Source organism: Ceratotherium simum, chromosome 1 (genome assembly GCF_057802395.1).
Source record: "Ceratotherium simum simum isolate JZ-2026a chromosome 1, ASM5780239v1, whole genome shotgun sequence".
Taxonomy (NCBI): Eukaryota; Metazoa; Chordata; class Mammalia; order Perissodactyla; family Rhinocerotidae; genus Ceratotherium; species Ceratotherium simum.
Window position 1 is genome coordinate 98,645,515 of NC_141900.1, and position 17,400 is coordinate 98,662,914.

The following is a 17,400-nucleotide window of genomic DNA, read 5'->3' on the forward strand; positions in this document are numbered from 1 at the left end:
GGTTTTCTACATATAGGATCATGTCATCTGCAAACAGAAATAATTTTACTTCTTCCTTTATTATTAGGATGCCTTTTATTTCTTTTTCTTGTTTGATTGCTCTTACTAATACTTCCAGTACTATGTTGAATAGAAGTGGTGAGAATGGGCGTCCTTGCCTTGTTCTGGATCTTAGAGGAAAAACTTTCAATTTACCCCCGTTAATTATGACATTAGCTGTGGGCTTTTCATAAATGCCAATTAGTGTGGCAAATTTTAGCAAATTTCCTTTTATATCTATTTTCTTGAGAGTTTTAATCATGAATGGATGTTAAACTTTGTCAAATCCTTTTTCTGCATCTTTCATTCTGCCAGTGTGTGTATCACATTGGTTGATTTGAGTATGTTGAACCATCCTTGCATCCCAAAGATAAATACCACTTGGTCATGGTGTGTAATCTTTTCGAGGTATTATTGAATTTGGCTTGTTAGTATTTTATTGAGAATTTTTGCATCTATGTTCATTAGCGATATGGGCCTATAGTTTCTTTTCTTGTGGTATCTTTGTCTAGCTTTGGTATCAGGGTGATGCTAGCCTCATAAAATGAGTTTGGAAGTATTCTAGGGAGAGAAGGCCTGGGAAGTGCTCACTCACTTGTTCAATCTCCTGGAGGACTACTAATTACCTGCCCTCTAGGCTCCCAGATGCAGGGTAATTAGAAACCTGACCTGTAGGCAGCAGCTGGGAAAATATGCAATCAACCCCTTCCAGGGAGCAACCTGAAGTTGTACATTTCTGCCTCCTTCAGCTGCACTGAGCCCGGAGGAATAGCCAAGAAAGTGCCTGTGTGTCTCTTTGTTTAAAACTGCCTCTTTGTTTTCTGTGGACCTGGGGTACTCTTGAATGCTGAGCCCTGTTAGATCTCAGAGCTAGGTGATTTGGGAGCCAGTCCTTCAGGTGGCAGCCATAGAAGTTGGTGTGCTGAATGTGTGGTCCAATCCCTTCGATCCTCAGGGGGAAGCTGGGAGCTGTGTGTTCCCTCCCAATCGTAAGGCACTGTGTCATTGGTGGAGTTTATGGCATGAATGTGTCTCAGCTTCTTCTACCTGTTTCACTGTGGTATTTTCTCAATCATCTGATGTGTAGGAGTCTCTCAACTAGTTTCTGGATTTCTCTCAGAGGGAATTAATCTGTGTGTAGGTGTTTATTTGGTGCATCTATGGGAGGAGGGGAAGTCAGGAGCATCCTATTCTGTCATCTTGCTGACATCCTTTCTCAGATTTTATTGTCTATTAAAGGAGCATTAGGCACCTGGCAAAAAGGTAAAGTAGCCAGAACTGTAACAAATACTGAGAAGAGAACACAAACAAACCTGTACAGGAGGAAGAGCTAAATGGGGCTGATTCTTAACTGTGGTCGTTGTTCACCACTGGTTTTGAGTCAAGTAGATGTTTTCTCAGACAGATCATGTTTGAGAAATGCAAAATGAGGGGTTGTGATGGAAGTATCAAGATCAGGAAAGGAATAACTGTTAAAGGGGAGATCAGATTTTGAGGAGGATGCTAGGAAAGAGGTTTCTAAAAATGTAAGTGTCTGAATCATGAATGAGAAGGGCATTTCTGGAACTACTTGTTTTGTTTTGTCCTTTAAGAGGTAAGAGAGTTAAGCATAGATAGTCTTCATCTTTCTGTGAAGAGAATCTAATCTGACCCCTGTATGGGATCTGGGATGAGGCAAGCAGCTCTGTTTCTGCCCTCAATCCCTCTTGCCTCCTTTATCTCCTACTTTTTCTTATTTTGTGCACTGCAAGCAAAGGAAGTTAGTGAATAGGCAGGCATGGAGAAATAATAAGAATTAGTCAGTGTTTCAGATATTTCTTAAAATTTAAACGATTTCTATTTGATACTCAAAATTGATATTATAACATATTAGATCAACTGAAAAAGCGCTCCTAGAGCAAAAGGAAACAAAAGAGCAACTCCATTCCAATGTACATCTATGTGAATTCTTACCTTCTACTCTGCCTTGGACAATGAGGAAGGGTCCTTAAACATGTGATTTTCCTTCCTCTCTTGTATCGAGAAGATCTCAGCATCCATGCTCTGCTTTGTTTTCTTTTGAGCCCATATACAAAGGGAAGATTATTAATACTAGTAAGTTGAAAAGAGAAAAATAAAAAGAACAAGATACGATTATAATTCCCTTCCTCATTTCATCCCACTAAAGGCTGAAGAGACCAGCATCTATCAAAAACACCAAAAGGACCAAAGGCTATAAAAATCACCAAAATCTTCAGTGTCCCATTAATCCCTAAGTTCTCAGATTTATTAAAGGTTGCCTGCAATTTTATTTATGTCTGAATTTGTGGAGGGAAGCATGGGAAAATCACATTTGCTACCTTATCTACATCTTTCTGTGAAGAGAATCTAATCTGACCCCTGTATGGGATCAGGGCAGATGTCATGTTACTACTAATACTCATACCACCATAGTACTACTACTAGTAACAGTTCACAAGTACTTTCCCGTAAGTTTCCTACATTTAGGCATAAGTGTACTTGAGAGATGTATAATATTATCTGTTTGATGTATAAAAGTTTGTCACTAAACAACAATCACATAGCTTCTAAATATAATCAGATTTCAAACCTAGATTCTCTGATTCCAGGTCTTTCCACAAGTCTCTCCTCCCAATCTTTCCTTTTGTAACAGATTTATCCATTTTATAATTGTGGGTCTAATTGACATGTTTAAGGTAGTTTTTTCTCTTTTTTTAACTTTCCAACCAGGTTTTTCTTCATTGTTTATCATTTTACCTACCATAGTCATCTACCATTCTCTCCTTGCCCTAGAATCTGAGGTAAGTTGGTAAAGACGTAGAGCTCCAAAATCCCACTGCAAGATCTCCAGGCTTTAACTGGGTGTCCCCGAGACCACATCATATCCTTATGAAGGTTCTGGCCTGTTCACTGATGGAGAGCAGATATAATGTATACTGGGATCAACCTTGTCATTTTGGATCATGAATGATCTGAAACATCTGACTAAGGCTGGCCAGTTGTATACAGTATGTATAGATAAAATTTATTTTTATGGTTCTTTGATTCAATAGCTTCTGTTATTTCTGATTTTCTTGGCAGATTAATAATCCTCACATATTTTCATGGGAATGGATAACCAAACGTGGGTGAGAGAATTTATTCTCCTCGGGTTGTCCAGTGACTGGGATACTCAGGTCTCTCTCTTTATCTTGTTCTTGGTCATGTACCTGGTGACAGTGCTGGGGAACTTCCTCATAGTTCTTCTGATCAGACTGGACAGCCAACTCCACACTCCCATGTATTTCTTTCTCACCAATCTCTCCCTTGTTGATGTCTCTTATGCCACAAGCATTATTCCTCCGCTGCTGATGCATCTTCTTGTAGAACATAAAGTAATCCAATATGTAAGTTGTGCAGCCCAGTTATTTTTCTCCCTGGGCTTGGGTGGGATTGAGTTTGTTCTATTGGCGGTGATGGCCTATGATCGCTATGTGGCTGTGTGTGACCCCCTAAGATACTCGGTCATCATGCATGTAGGGCTCTGCACTAGGTTGGCCATCACATCCTGGGTTAGTGGCTCCATCAACTCTCTCATGCATACTGTCATCACATTTCAATTGCCCATGTGCACAAACAAATTTATTGATCACATATCCTGTGAAATCCTAGCTGTGGTCAGGGTGGCCTGTGTGGATACCTCCTCCAATGAGATCGCAATCATGGTTTCTAGCATTGTGCTGCTGACGACACCTTTCTGCCTGGTCCTGTTGTCCTACATCAAGATCATCTCCACCATCCTACAGATCCAGTCCACAGAGGGAAGGAAGAAAGCCTTCCAAACCCGTGCCTCTCACCTCACAGTGGTTGTCCTGTGCTATGGCATGGCCATTTTCACTCACATTCAGCCCCGCTCCAGCCCCTCTGTCCTTCAGGAGAAGTTGATCTCTCTCTTCTATGCCATTTTGACACCCATGCTGAACCCTGTGATTTACAGTGTAAGAAATAAGGAGGTGAAGGGAGCCTGGAAGAAACTATTAGGACAATTATCTGGATTAACGTCAAAAGTGGCAAGTTGGTGAATCATGAGCATCACTTAGAGAAAAGAGCTTTGCCTGTGTGTTCTCCCACTCAATTCAGATATGACGGGCATCAACTGCATTGCCCTGGCAACCAGGAAGGAGAAAATGAAACGTGTACTGTTGATGCTGGGTGGGAGGCTGAGCGGCTGGGTTGGGGTTTTGATGTGGAGGTATTTTTTGTCACAGCAGCTTATTCAGTGGAGTTAAGCACTGCTGTAATAGAACTTCCCACCCTTAGTCAATCTCCATTCATATGGCCTGAGAGTTATTGAGGAAAATACCATTTACTGTTGTGATTTGTCATATTGTTTGTAATGACGGGCCTTTCCATGGATCTTACCTTCGACCACTGGTTCCTATTTATCCAAATTTTGTTTATCGTGCGTTATCGTGTTTCCATTGGGAACAAAATGCCTTTTCATATTTGAAGACTCACTTAAAATGATGTGCGGCATATGTAGCCGTATCCAGTTATTGTGTGAGTCGCTGTTCTGAGGAGAGTGTTGCTATCAAGGCCGATTAAAATGTTTTTGTGCAGGACCTGCTGCGTGTGGATATACAGCCTCTATCTGAGTAATGGAAATAACTGAGTGCAGAAACATGAACTAAAGTTCTTGTTTTACTCTGATAAGGGTATAAACGAGGGTTGTTTGCACACAATGACATTTTGGCTAAGGAAAATCTGAGATTCAATTCCTGCTAAATAGTGTATGAATGATTTGACAAAAAAATTATTGTGTATACATCAGGTCTCATTCAAAAGCTAAAACGCCTAATTTCTGAAAATTCAGCAAACCTTTTCTTTAAAATTTTGGAAACAAAATAAGCAAATAAACAATGAGATAAATGTATGAAATATCAAAGACATAGTTGGTCCAACAAAAGCAGTCTTCTTAGGCAAGCCAATGAAAGATAATATAGCTTTAATACGGATTTTGAGTTATCAGGATAGGTCAGTCTGCTGAGCAGATGTTATTCTCAAGTCTCCATATTAAGAGCCTTCTTTTATCCTCCTCCGTCCCCCTGCCCCCCGCCCACACACAAGGTCCTACTCAACCTTTGTAAATCTAGTGAGCTGGCATTATTTGTAAGTTGAGGGGGAGAAATGATTAAATAAGGGACACATTAAGGGAAGAAAAGATGATGGATGAAATTCAGTGATACTTGAGGTGGACAGTGGTGTTCACAGCTAAAGGGGGCACATTTTTCTATACCCCATGTGGACTTTTATCCTTCACCATTCTCCTGCTATGGGACCTGACTCACTGGAGACTCTGTTCTCTGTGTTATGTTTCTGGCCATGTACCTGGTGGCAGTGCTGTGATACTTCTTCATCAAGCCCCTCTGAGCAGTCTAGACGCCTGACCACCTATTCCATATATTTTTTACTTAATGTTTTGTGGGGTTCTATTATACAATAGCACTGTTTCACACATGCTTATTCATGTTTGGGGAGCCAAGAGGTCTAGGAACTTTTAGAGGACGTATTAGAATTTCCATCAGTTATATAATATGGGATTTAAGTCAGATTCATAAGAATCTGAAAGAACAGAGAAATCTTAGCCAGTATCTGTGCTACACTTAAAAATTTTAAACTATGGAGCCCTCCTAAATCCCATAAGTTTGTATTGATGCCTCTTTTCAAAATAGGCTATCATCATCCACATTGTACAAAGGGAGAGTTGAGTTTCAAGTATATGTAACTTATGAAAGCTCAGATGACGAGTAATCTACACTTAGAGACTAGATTCAGTACAGACTTGGCTTGTCTGATTTCAAAGGAATCATAAATCTCAACAAGGACACCCCTTTGACACATGAAGTCTACTATCTGTGGATCAGTGTTTAGCCTGAAGATGTGAAAAACCCACAAAGCCATCATGCTACCATTATAGTTAGGACAGTTACAGTTCCAAGTGATAACACCCAAACAAACTGGCATAAGCACAATTAATAACTGAATAAATTAAATACTGTAACTGTGGAATATAGTAATGAACTAGGATCATGAATAACTGAATCTAGAGGCCAAAAATTTTTTTTGAAGTATGTCTATCTTTCTTTTTCTCTTTTCCTGTCTCTTGGCTTTGCTTCTCTCTATGGGTCTTATTCTATTCTATCATTCATAGATTTCCTTCACGAGGTGGAAAAATTAACACTTAGAGGCCCCAGATATACAATCACGTGCCGTAAAATGACGTTTCTTTCAACAACGGACTGCACGTATTATGGTGGTCACATAAGATTAGTGACATATAGCCTAGGTGTGCATCAGGCTATACCATCTAGGCTTGTGTAAGTACACTCTATGATGTTTGCACAACAATGAAATCCCCTAACGAGGCATTTCTCAGAACGTATCCCTGTCATTAAATGACACATGACTGTACATCATAACAGGAGACATGAAATTCTGACTTCTCTGTCAGCTCTAACAGAAAAGTCTCAGAGATGAGTCCAAATTGGCTTAGCTTGGGCCATGTGGCCCTCCCTCAATCAAGCCCTCTGTTGGGGTTATGAGGCACTTAGACCAGGCATTAACGTACTTTGTTGACTTGAATCATTTTGATTTATAGAAAGTTGTTTTATGGCCCATCATATGCTCTATCTTGGTAAAAGTTCCATGCATCCTTGAAAAAAATGTGTTTTCTCTTATTGTTGATTGCAGTATTCTGTAAATGTCAATTAGGTCAAGGTGGCTGATGTTGTTCAAGTTTTCTATTTCCTTACTGATTCCTTACGATTCGCTTCCTTCTACTTGTTCTATCAATTATTGAGAGAAAAGCATTGAAATCTCTATAATTGTGAATTTGTCTATTTCTTCTTGCATTTCTATCAGTTTTTGCTTCATGTTTTTTGAGTCTCTGTTATTAAGCACCTAATATTTATGATTGTTCTGTATTCTTGATGAATTGAATCCTTTATCATTACGAATGCCTTTTTTTATCCCTGGTAGAGTTCTTTGCTCTGAAATCTATTTTGACTGATAGTAATACAGAAACTCCAGCTTTCTTTTGATTAGTGTTAACATAGTATTTCTTTCTCATATCTCAGGGATCATTGTCCTTCATTGCCTGATATCCACCACCTTGAAAATTGCTGCTTAATATAGTTTGTTCTGATCTTTAGTTGTCTCTGGCAGGAGGGTAAATTCAATTACTGTTTCTCTATCTTGGCTAGAAACAGAAGCTTTTTGTGGGTTTTTAAAGCCTACTAACAATAAATTTGTTTTGGATTCTGGAGACGTTTTTCTTATTGTGACAAATATCATGAGAAAACATGTCTGAGTGCTCAAACTAGGTATCAAGATCCTTTTACTTTTCTTAGTTGGAACTCACCATTTTCTAGAGCCAGACAGGCTCTAGAAATGGTGCTCTAAACCACTGTCCCATACTGCTTCTAAAAAGCGTCATTGCTTCTTGGGGCCAGCCTGGTGGCGTGCACTCCACGTAGTTGGCCCAGGGTTCACAGGTTCGGATCCCGGGCGTGCACCTACGCACAACTTATCAAGCCATGCTGTGGCAGTGTCCCACATATAAAAAGTAGAGGAAGATGGGCACAGATGTTAGCTCAGGGTCAATTTCCCTCAGCAAAAGGAGGAGAATTGGTAATGGATGTTAGCTCAGGGCTAATCTTCCTCGCCCCAAAAAAAGTGTCATTGCTTCTACCTGTAAGAAAATGGAGATCTCAGAGGAGAGCCTCTTAACTCCAGGGCTTCCTAAACCAACTACCCTCCAGAGATTTTGTTTTACTTTATCTGAAAGGTGAGGAAACTGGACTAGGTGAGAAACACTTCCGCACAGCTGTGGTATCCTATGAGTTTGTGACTCCTGTTTTCTGAGGAAGAAGAATAGGGTAAATGGGGTTACCCTAAAGAGTTTATTATTTTTTTTTTTGAAAAACAAATTCTTTTTGTTTTGAATTCATTTTTCTTAAAAATCAAAAGCTATAACTGTAAAATAAAAAAAATTTAAATAAAACAGACGAGTTTATTGTGATACTACAGAGAGAAGTTTTATATAATAGTGGATACAGATATCCTATTGTTATTTGGGATATTTTTGATAAAGTTAGGCATATTAAACATAATGTTTCCATTGTTATTGAGTAATAATTATTTACACAAAATGAAAATATTTTTAAAATAATATGTTCTACAAAACCTAGGATTCAAAGAAGAATAGTAATTCTGGAGCTAGCTAGAGCTAAATCCTTAAATCCCTGTGTGATTTGCAGCAAGGTATTTCATCTTTCTAACTGTTTGTGAAGAAAACAATTTTTAAGAGAAAAATCAGTACATACAGATATGGGTATCAGCATTACTTTTATTATTGTTAACTTGGGCAATATTACATTAGAATAGTTTTAATTTTTAATGTGTTTTTATATCTATCATCTCATTTCTATCAGTTTATTAATTCACTGTAAGGACCGCCATAACAAAGTACCACAGACTGAGTGGCTTAAAGAACAAGAATTTATCTTCTCACAATTCTGGAGACTAGAAGTCCGAGACCAAGGTGTCTGCAGGTTTGCTTTCTTCTGAGACTTCTCTCCTTGCCTGTAGCTGGCCGTCTTCTCCCTGTGTCTTCACTTGGTCTTTTCTCTCTGCATGTCTGTGCCTTAATCTCTCTTAATTTGGAAAGGCTGCAAAGAGTTTAATTTGCTTGTATTTTATTTTCTTTAAAATTACTGAGGCTTATTATAAGACAAGAAAAGGTCTTTAAAATAAACTTTCATTGCAGACATCTTTACAGAGATGCAATTCTGCTAAGGGGTCTCACGAGTACTAAGTGCTATCTAACTATTACTTAAGTACTTTGTAAGTACTGTATAAGATGTGCATTCACTAAATCCTGAGTGCCACCTAAGTACTATTGCTAGAGGTCAAGTGAAAGTCAAATTTGTAATTATGAGCATTTAGAGATCCATAAGAAGACACATAAGAGGAAGGACACAGTGTCACTTTGAAAAATCCCTTGCACTTTCTTGAAATGAAAGATCATTATCGTATGGCACATGCATATTGAAATTAGGAAAAAAAGCCAATTTGTAGAAAGATGATAATTTAGCTGTAAGATAAATTGTTATAAACTTATGTGATGTAGACATGGGATAAAAGTAGACCTCATGTGACCCAACTTCCTACTGTCAGCAGAAGGCTGACAACTGGGCTAGCAGCTTAGTAAGGTGGCATGGTCTTTGTTTCAGCTAGCAACAGGCATCCCTACAGGATAAAAGTCCCATGCCAGGACACATCCATTGCCAAGTAAATGATGAGTTTGATTATATTGTCTTACTTACTACTTCATCTCTCTACCTTTGTGTAATGCACAACTACACATTTCAGCTCAAGAGTGTAAGACTGAAATGATTCTGTTCTATGAAAATTTGATGGAACTCACCAATATAGCTATGTTGGTGTTTTGGGGATATGTTTGTGGGAATACCTTTAATACAGATTCCATTTCTCTAATGCTTCTAGGATTTTTTTTATATTCCATCAGCTTTTGGTAAGTTATATTTTACCATAAATTTGTCCATTTGATTTAAGTTTTCAAATTTATTGACATAAATTTATTCATGGTTTTGTTTATTGTTCTTGAATGTCTACTGAATTTGTAGTTATATCCTTTTATTCATTCTATTATTTATTTTTTCTTTATCACTTTCATTGCTTAAAGTCATGTTTATTGATGCATAATTTATATACAGAAAAATTCATCATTTTAAAGTATATAGTTATATGAGTTTTGACAAATGTTCCAACCACCATAAAAAAGATATAGAATATTTCCAAAAGTTACCTTGCCCCAGTTTGTGGTCAATGCCCTCTTTTACCCCCAGGCCAGGCAACCACTAATCTCATTTCTGTGCTTATAATTTTGCCTTTTCCAGAATGTTAAAATAAATGTAATCATGTCAAACGTAGACTTTTGTGTCTGTCCTCCTTCACTTGTAATAATACCATCAAGATTCAGGCACACTGTTGTGTGTATCAGTAATTCACTTCTTTTTATTGCTGAGTAGTGCCCCATTGTATGGATGTACCACAATTTGTTAGTACTTCACTAATTGATGGATCTTTGGGTTGTCTCCAGATTTTTGGCAATTAAGAATTAGTCTGATATATACATTAGGGTACAGGGTTTTTTTGTGGATACATATTTTTAATTTCTTTTGGGTAAATTCCTAGAAGTGAAGTCGTTAGATTATAAGGTAAGTATCTGCTTAACATTATAAAAACTGCCAAACTCTTCATAAGTGGCTGTACAATTTTGCATTTCCACCAGAAGTGCATGAGAGTTTTATGTGCTCCACATCATTAGGACTTGGTATTGATAGTTTCATAAATTTTAGGCATTCTAATAGATGTATAGTGGCATCTCATTATGATTTTTCTTGCAGTTTCCTAATAACTAGTGATGTTCAGCATCTTTCATTTGCATATTTGCCATATAGATTCTCTTTTTATTTCTTTTGCTTTTTTTATTGCAGTGACTAGAACCTCCAGTACAATGTTGAATAGGAGTACTGAGAGTGAACATCCTTGGTTGTTCCTGATCTTAGAAAGGAAGCATTCAAAGCATTCAATCTTCCGCCATTGAGAATGACGTTAACTGTTAGAACTTTGTTGATGCCCTTTTTCAGCTTGAGGAAATTCTCTTCCATTTACAGATTCCTTAATTTTTATTATTAATAAATACTGAGTTTTGTCAAACATTTTTCCTGCATCCATTAAGATGATCGTATATATATATTTTATCTCTGTAGTCTTGATATGGTGAATTACCTCAGTTGATTTTTTAAAAAGGTTTTATTTTGAACTAGTTTTAGACTTACAGAAATTTTGCAAATATAGTACAAAAAGTTTCCGCTAATGTCAACATCTTATGTAACCATAGATCAAATAACAAAACCAGAAAATTAACATTGGTGCAACTAATGTTAAATAATTTCATTTTTAACTGAATTATAGTGCTTAATATAATTTCATCAGTTTTCCCACTAATTACTTTTTTTTTGATTTAGGATGCTATCTAGGATCCCGTATTCATTTGCTTGTTATTTCTCTTTAGTCTCCTTCATTCTGTAAAAGTTTCAATCTTTCCTGACTTTCATGTCTTGACACTTTTGAGGAGTATTGATCAATTGAATGTTGTACTATCTTGTATTCCTGGCCTTAGACTCAACTTGGAAATAACATATTTATTTTTATATGGTTGGATTCACTTTACCAATATTTTTAAAGTATTTTTGTCTCTTTGATCATGAGTGATTTTGATCTGTAGTTTTCTTTTTCTTTTTCTTTGTAATGTTTTTTGTCTGTTTTGGTATCAAGGTAATGCTTAAATAATTAGTCGGGGAAAGTTCCTTCTGCTTCAATTTTCTTGAAGAGTTTGGTAGAATTTGTAACATTTCTTCCTTAAGTGTTTGGTCCAATTCACCAGTGAAGCCATTTGGCCTGTTTTCTTTATAGGAATGTTTTAGACTACAAGTTCCAGTTCTTTTGTTCATAGAGGGCTATTCAGATTATCTATTTCTTCTTGTGTGAGCTTTGGCTGCACAAACCTTTCAAACAATTTTCCATTTTGTCTAAATAGTCAAATATATTGACATAAAATATACTCAAGAGGTTTTTTCATTATTCTTTTGATGTCTGTAGGGTCAGTAGTGATTTCACTCCTTTCATCTTTTTATATTGATAATTTTTGTCTCCTCTCTTTTTTCTTGATCAGCCTGGATAGAAGTTTATCAATTTTATTGATACTTTCAAAGAATCAGCTTTTGATTTCCTTGATTTTCTCTATTATTTTTCTGTTTTTTATTTCATTGATTTCTGCTCCCATCTTTATTATTTTTTCTTTAGGTTTAGGTCCTTTACTTTGCTTGTAATGTAATTTTGTCTGCTGACTATGAATACTTTTATCATTTGCATGACTGAATAATCTTTATCTCTGTTGCATTTTTTTTTTTTTTTTTTCATTTATTTTCTCTGGGCATATAATTCTAGATTGGCATTTTTTACTTTCAGTTCTTCTGTTAATCTTGTCTTTGTTCCTCTCTATGTAATGTGTCTGTTTTTTTCCTTCCAACTGCTTTTATAATTTTCTATTTATTGTTGCTTTTCAGCATTTTGATATAGTACTTTGATATATTTTTCTGTATTTTTTTAATAGTTGGGGTTTGTTAAGCTACTTAGAAGTACAGATTCATTCTTTTCATCATATTTGAAAATTTGGGGTTAATATTTCTTAAATATTGGTTACATCTGCCCCTACACCCAACCTCTTCTTTTCCTTCTGGGACTCTGACTTCAGGTTTGATATTTCTCACAGCTTATTGAAGCACTATTCAATTTTTTCAGTCTTTTTTCATTGATTCGTTTTGGATGGTTTCTATGCCTGCAAGTTCTCAAGTCTCTTCTTCTGCAGTGTCTAGTCTGCTGTTGATTCCGTCTAGTGTATTTTTCATTTAGATATTGTATTTTTCATTACCTTATAGTTTGAATTGGGTGTTTTTATATCTTTGGTTTCTTTCCTCACCATACTTAGGTTTTCCTCTATCTTCTTGAACATGTGAAGTATATTTATAATGGCTATTTTAATGTGCTTATATCCTAATTATCTCATTTGTGTGGTTTTTGTATATATTTCTATTGATTGATTTTTCTCCTCATTATGGTTTGTTTTGGCTCCCTCTATTTGTGCTGTGGCCTAGAAATTTTCCTGCCTCTTTGCATGCCTGGAAATTTTTATTGGATTATAGACATTGAGAGATTTATGTTTTAGAGCACTGGATAATTTTCCTTTCCTTTAAATATGTCTGCACTTTGTTCTGGGAGGCAGTTAAGTTGCTTGGAATTTGTTTGATCTTTTGAGGCTTTCCTTTAAGGGTTGTTAGGTTGGATTTAGAACAGGCTGCAGTGTAGGGTCCATTTGCATCACTAGTGAGATTATACTTTCTGAGGACTCTACTTGACAACTTGTGTGTTAGAGGTCATTCCATTCTGGCCAGTGAGAACATGAGCTGTTCTGGGCCCTGTGTTACCTCTAGAGATCACTCTGTTTACTCCTTTCTGGTGGTTCTTTCCTTGGCCCTGGTAGGTTCCTCACATATACTCAAAGATTAGTAATCAGCAGAAGATTTAAGGATACTCATCTTCAAATAATAAAAGCTCCCTCTCTTTGCAGCTCCCTCCTCTTTGGTACTCTGTCCCAAACTATGTCTTTTCAACTCGGGATGGCCATAGGCTCTGTTTGGTTGCCTTTCCTCATGCTGTGGACTGGAAACTCTCTCCAGGCCGTGAGCAGGGGCACTTGTGGCTCACCTCACTTGTTTCCCTTCTCACAGGGATTGCTGTCTTGCACTGCCTGTTCTTCAATGTATGATAACCATTGCTTAATACATTTTGTTCGTTTTCCTATTTGTTTAAGGTAAGAGAATAAATACCATCCCTGTTATTCCATTATTGCCAGAAACAGAATTCACAATGACTTTTTTTTTTTTTAAAGATTTTATTTATTTTATTTTTTCCCCCCAAAGCCCCAGTAGATAGTTGTATGTCATAGCTGCACATCCCTCTAGTTGCTGTACGTGGGACTCGGCCCCAGGATGGACGGAGAAGTGGTGCCTCGATGCGCGCCCGGGATCAGAACCCGGGCCTCCAGCATCGCAGCGTGCGCACTTAACCACCAAGCCACAGGGCCGGCCCTCACAATGACTTTTGATATTGATTTATTTAATCCAAAAATCGTGCTTAATTATTTTATTAATTGTAATAATTTATCTATAGATTATTTTGGATTCTTTATACAGAAAACTGTGTAATCTGCAAATAAAATAACTATTGTTTCTTTATTTCCAGTCCTCATATTATTATATTTTTTCCCCTATATTTTTACACGGGTTACAACCACTAGTATAATGTTAAATAAAATGAATATAACAACATTAATATTTTGTTTCTGAACTTACAGGGAATATTTTCAAAATAATTGCAATAAGTATGATGTTTACTCTGTATGCATTTTATCAGATTAGTAAATTCTCTATTTTTAAATCATGAGTATAATAACTTTCTGTATCCATTAATATCATATGATTTTTCTCCTTTTAATTTTATTTTCTCCTTATAATATTTATTTTTTATTTTAATTTATAATTTTAATTTAATTTTCTGATATTAAACCAAACTTTCCTTCTTTAATATAACCGAGTTTGTTGTGATGTGTTAGTTTTATAGATTGATGGATGTAGTTCACTATTATTTTGTTTGAGAGTTTTCCATCTGTCTTCCTAAGTCAGATTGAAGTGTAATTTTCCTTTCTTTTTCTTTCCCAGTCACCTTTTGGTATGATGGTCATCCTAACTTCATGCAATGAGTTAAGACATGATCCCTTATTTTTCTTTTCTCTGGAAAGTCTTGTGAAATTTGGAAGTACTTTTTCTTTTAATATTTGATAGAATTCCCAATAAAGCCATCAAATATATTGCTGAAATCAAATCCTTTTCAATAGCTCAGCATTCCTCCTAAAAGCAGTGAGGTCGATTTGATATATTTTTCTTAGCATCTGTATTTCTTTCTGTTTTTAAAATTTAGAAGATTTTCTCATCTTTAGTATAAGTGGTCCTATTTTTAGGGTTTCCTAAAATCCTTAGAAATGGCTCTGATATAACAGCTATGGTTCTTTCAGTGTCCTGGGACAATAATTCTCTGTCTATACTGGAAATAGCTCAGAGGAGCTATGTATTCTCTGGTTCTCTTCACATATATTTTTTGGTAATTTTTTATGATGTTTGATTTCTTTTATAGTTTTAATATTTATCTTCTTAAATGAGGAAATATTTTTCTTTTCTCTGTTACCTGTTAAATGATATTTTTCAAGAGATGGGACTACCCCTTCTTTGTTGATCTCCTTGCAACAAATGATATTAAAAATATTTTGTAGTAAACCATAATTCATTGCCAAGACTAATAAAAAAAGACAGAGACGTGAAACAAACAAACAATATCAGGAAAGAAAAAGAGATATTACCAGATTCTATATACATTAGACATATACAAGAAGATCTTAACAAATTTAGGCCAATAAATTTGAAAAGTTAGATGAAGCAAATTCCTAGGAAAAATAAACTTACCAAAAGGGACATATGGAGAAATACAATAGTCCTGTATACTAAGAAATTTGAATCCATATTTAAGAATTTTCTATCAAAGAACACTTCAGGCCAGATGGCTTCACCAAATATATAAGGAAAAAATGACAGTAGTCACCCACAAAAGTCATTTCATGCATACATATTTAAGATATAAAATCCAATTATATTTTTATATAATTTAAAAGATACTATATATCATACTCAAGAGCATAGAAATGTCACTTCTACCCAAATTTATTTTTAGATGAAATTCCAATTAAAATTTCAGCAAGTGTTTTTCCTGAAAGTTTTCAAGCTAATTTTATAATCAGATTGAAAATTCAAATGGCCATGAATAGCCAAATGTAAAATGTAGAATGTAGAATCAAGTTGGAAGATTTACACTATAATAAAACAAATTTTATTAGAAAGCTACAGTAATTAAGACAGTGTAATATTGTTATAACAATAGATAAATAGACCAATTGGTTAGAAAACAATATACACATATAAATTGAAATTTTGATTTATGTCAGCACAGGAGAATAGTGAGGAAAGAATGGTCTCTCAATAAAATTGGATATCCACATAGAAAAAAATGAACCTGGGCTCCTATCTCAGGTCATACACAGAAATAAATTTCAGATATATTGTTAATCTAAATGTGAAAAGTAAAGCATGAAAGCTCCCAGAAGATAATGTTGAAGAATAACTTCATCATTTGCGATAGACAGAGATCTCACTCAAGACTCAAAAAAGTAGTAACTATATGAAAAACAGTTGATAAATAGAACTACATTAAAATTAAAATTAAATAGAATTACGTAAAAATTAAGGACATCTCTTTAACAGAGGCACCGTTAAGAGAATGAAAAAGTAAGCCACAATTTGGGAGAAAATTTTTGTGGTGCATATAAAAGACAAATGACTCACATTCAAAATATATAAAGAATTAAAATCAATAAAGAAAAGAGATAACTCAATAGAAAAATGGGCAAGAAATTGAACACCCACCTCAGAAAATCAAATATGCAAATGGACAATAAATATTTAAAGATATGTACAACCTCATTAGGCATCAAAGAAATGTAAAATATAATCACAATGAGATACCACTATATACCCAACAGAAGAGCTGAAATGAGAAAGACTGGACAATAGAGAAAAGTTAGAGCAAAGAAATCCTCCTACATAGTTGGTGGGAATACAATTGGTACAACTGTTTTGACAAAACTGACAATGTTAGCTAAAGCTGGACACGCAAATAATCTAAGCACTTGCACATATGTATGACGAAAGAGGGGTGTGTGTGCGTGTGTGTATGTGTGTGTGTGTGAGAATGCTCATAGTATTGTTTTTAATAGCCACAAGCTAGAAACAACCTAAATGTCTATCAATAGAATGAGTATATAATTTAAGATGCTTTAAGTGGGTAGTAAATTTTTGTAGTATTTGCAGAATATGAGGGCAGACATCTAGACACACAAATAGTTAAATATTTTGACAATGCCCAGTTAAAAGGAAGCTTCCAATAGTGAGAAAAAATGAGGAAAAGTCTCCCAAAATAGTTGCATCAGCTGTGAAGAGAAGATTTGATCATAGCTCATGTACAACTTCAGAATCATGTTGCAGGAGATATTGCTCAAAGGCCCCATAGGTGGTCTATGAATAATCGGCGCTTTGGGTCAAATAGCCTTAATCCTGAGTACTTGGACAGAAAGTCATGGGCAAGTTATAATTTCCTCAAAGTGAAACTTCAACAAAGACATAGGATAATGTCTCCAGGGAAACTAGGGCTTTGGATTCTCTTCTCATGATTCTGGGTCAGGAGAAACTAAACTCTCATTTTTAAATTCTCTTAAATAGAGATGAGAGTTTAAGGTGACAGAATTACCATACAGAGAAGGAGAAGAAGTAACAGAAGACTAACAAGCACAGCATAATTGGCCTGTAGAGATTTTATCTCTGAGGGAAAAGAAAGTTACTTTTTCCAAATCCCACATCTTGCCCAGGCATGCTCTTCCTGGGGCAATGCTGGCCTTCTGTCCTGAAGGTAGGGCAGTCATGCTCAGAGGCTTTCCAGTGGGTTCTTAGGACCATGAGTCAGGAAATCAGGGTTTCCTTAACCCACAGCCTCTTCCTAGGCTTGTGTGACAAT

The 17,400-nt window shown here is 35.9% G+C and overlaps 1 protein-coding gene across 1 annotated transcript; it reads left to right on the forward strand.

The window, feature by feature from the left end:
* The first annotated feature begins 3,138 nt into the window (after nucleotides 1-3,138).
* Nucleotides 3,139-4,141, forward strand: LOC101398432 (olfactory receptor-like protein OLF3). Its single transcript, XM_004430654.3, has one exon. It carries the CDS (start codon nucleotides 3,144-3,146, stop codon nucleotides 4,098-4,100), a length of 957 nt encoding a protein of 318 aa, XP_004430711.1. The 5' UTR covers nucleotides 3,139-3,143; the 3' UTR covers nucleotides 4,101-4,141.
* The last annotated feature ends 13,259 nt before the right edge of the window (nucleotides 4,142-17,400 follow it).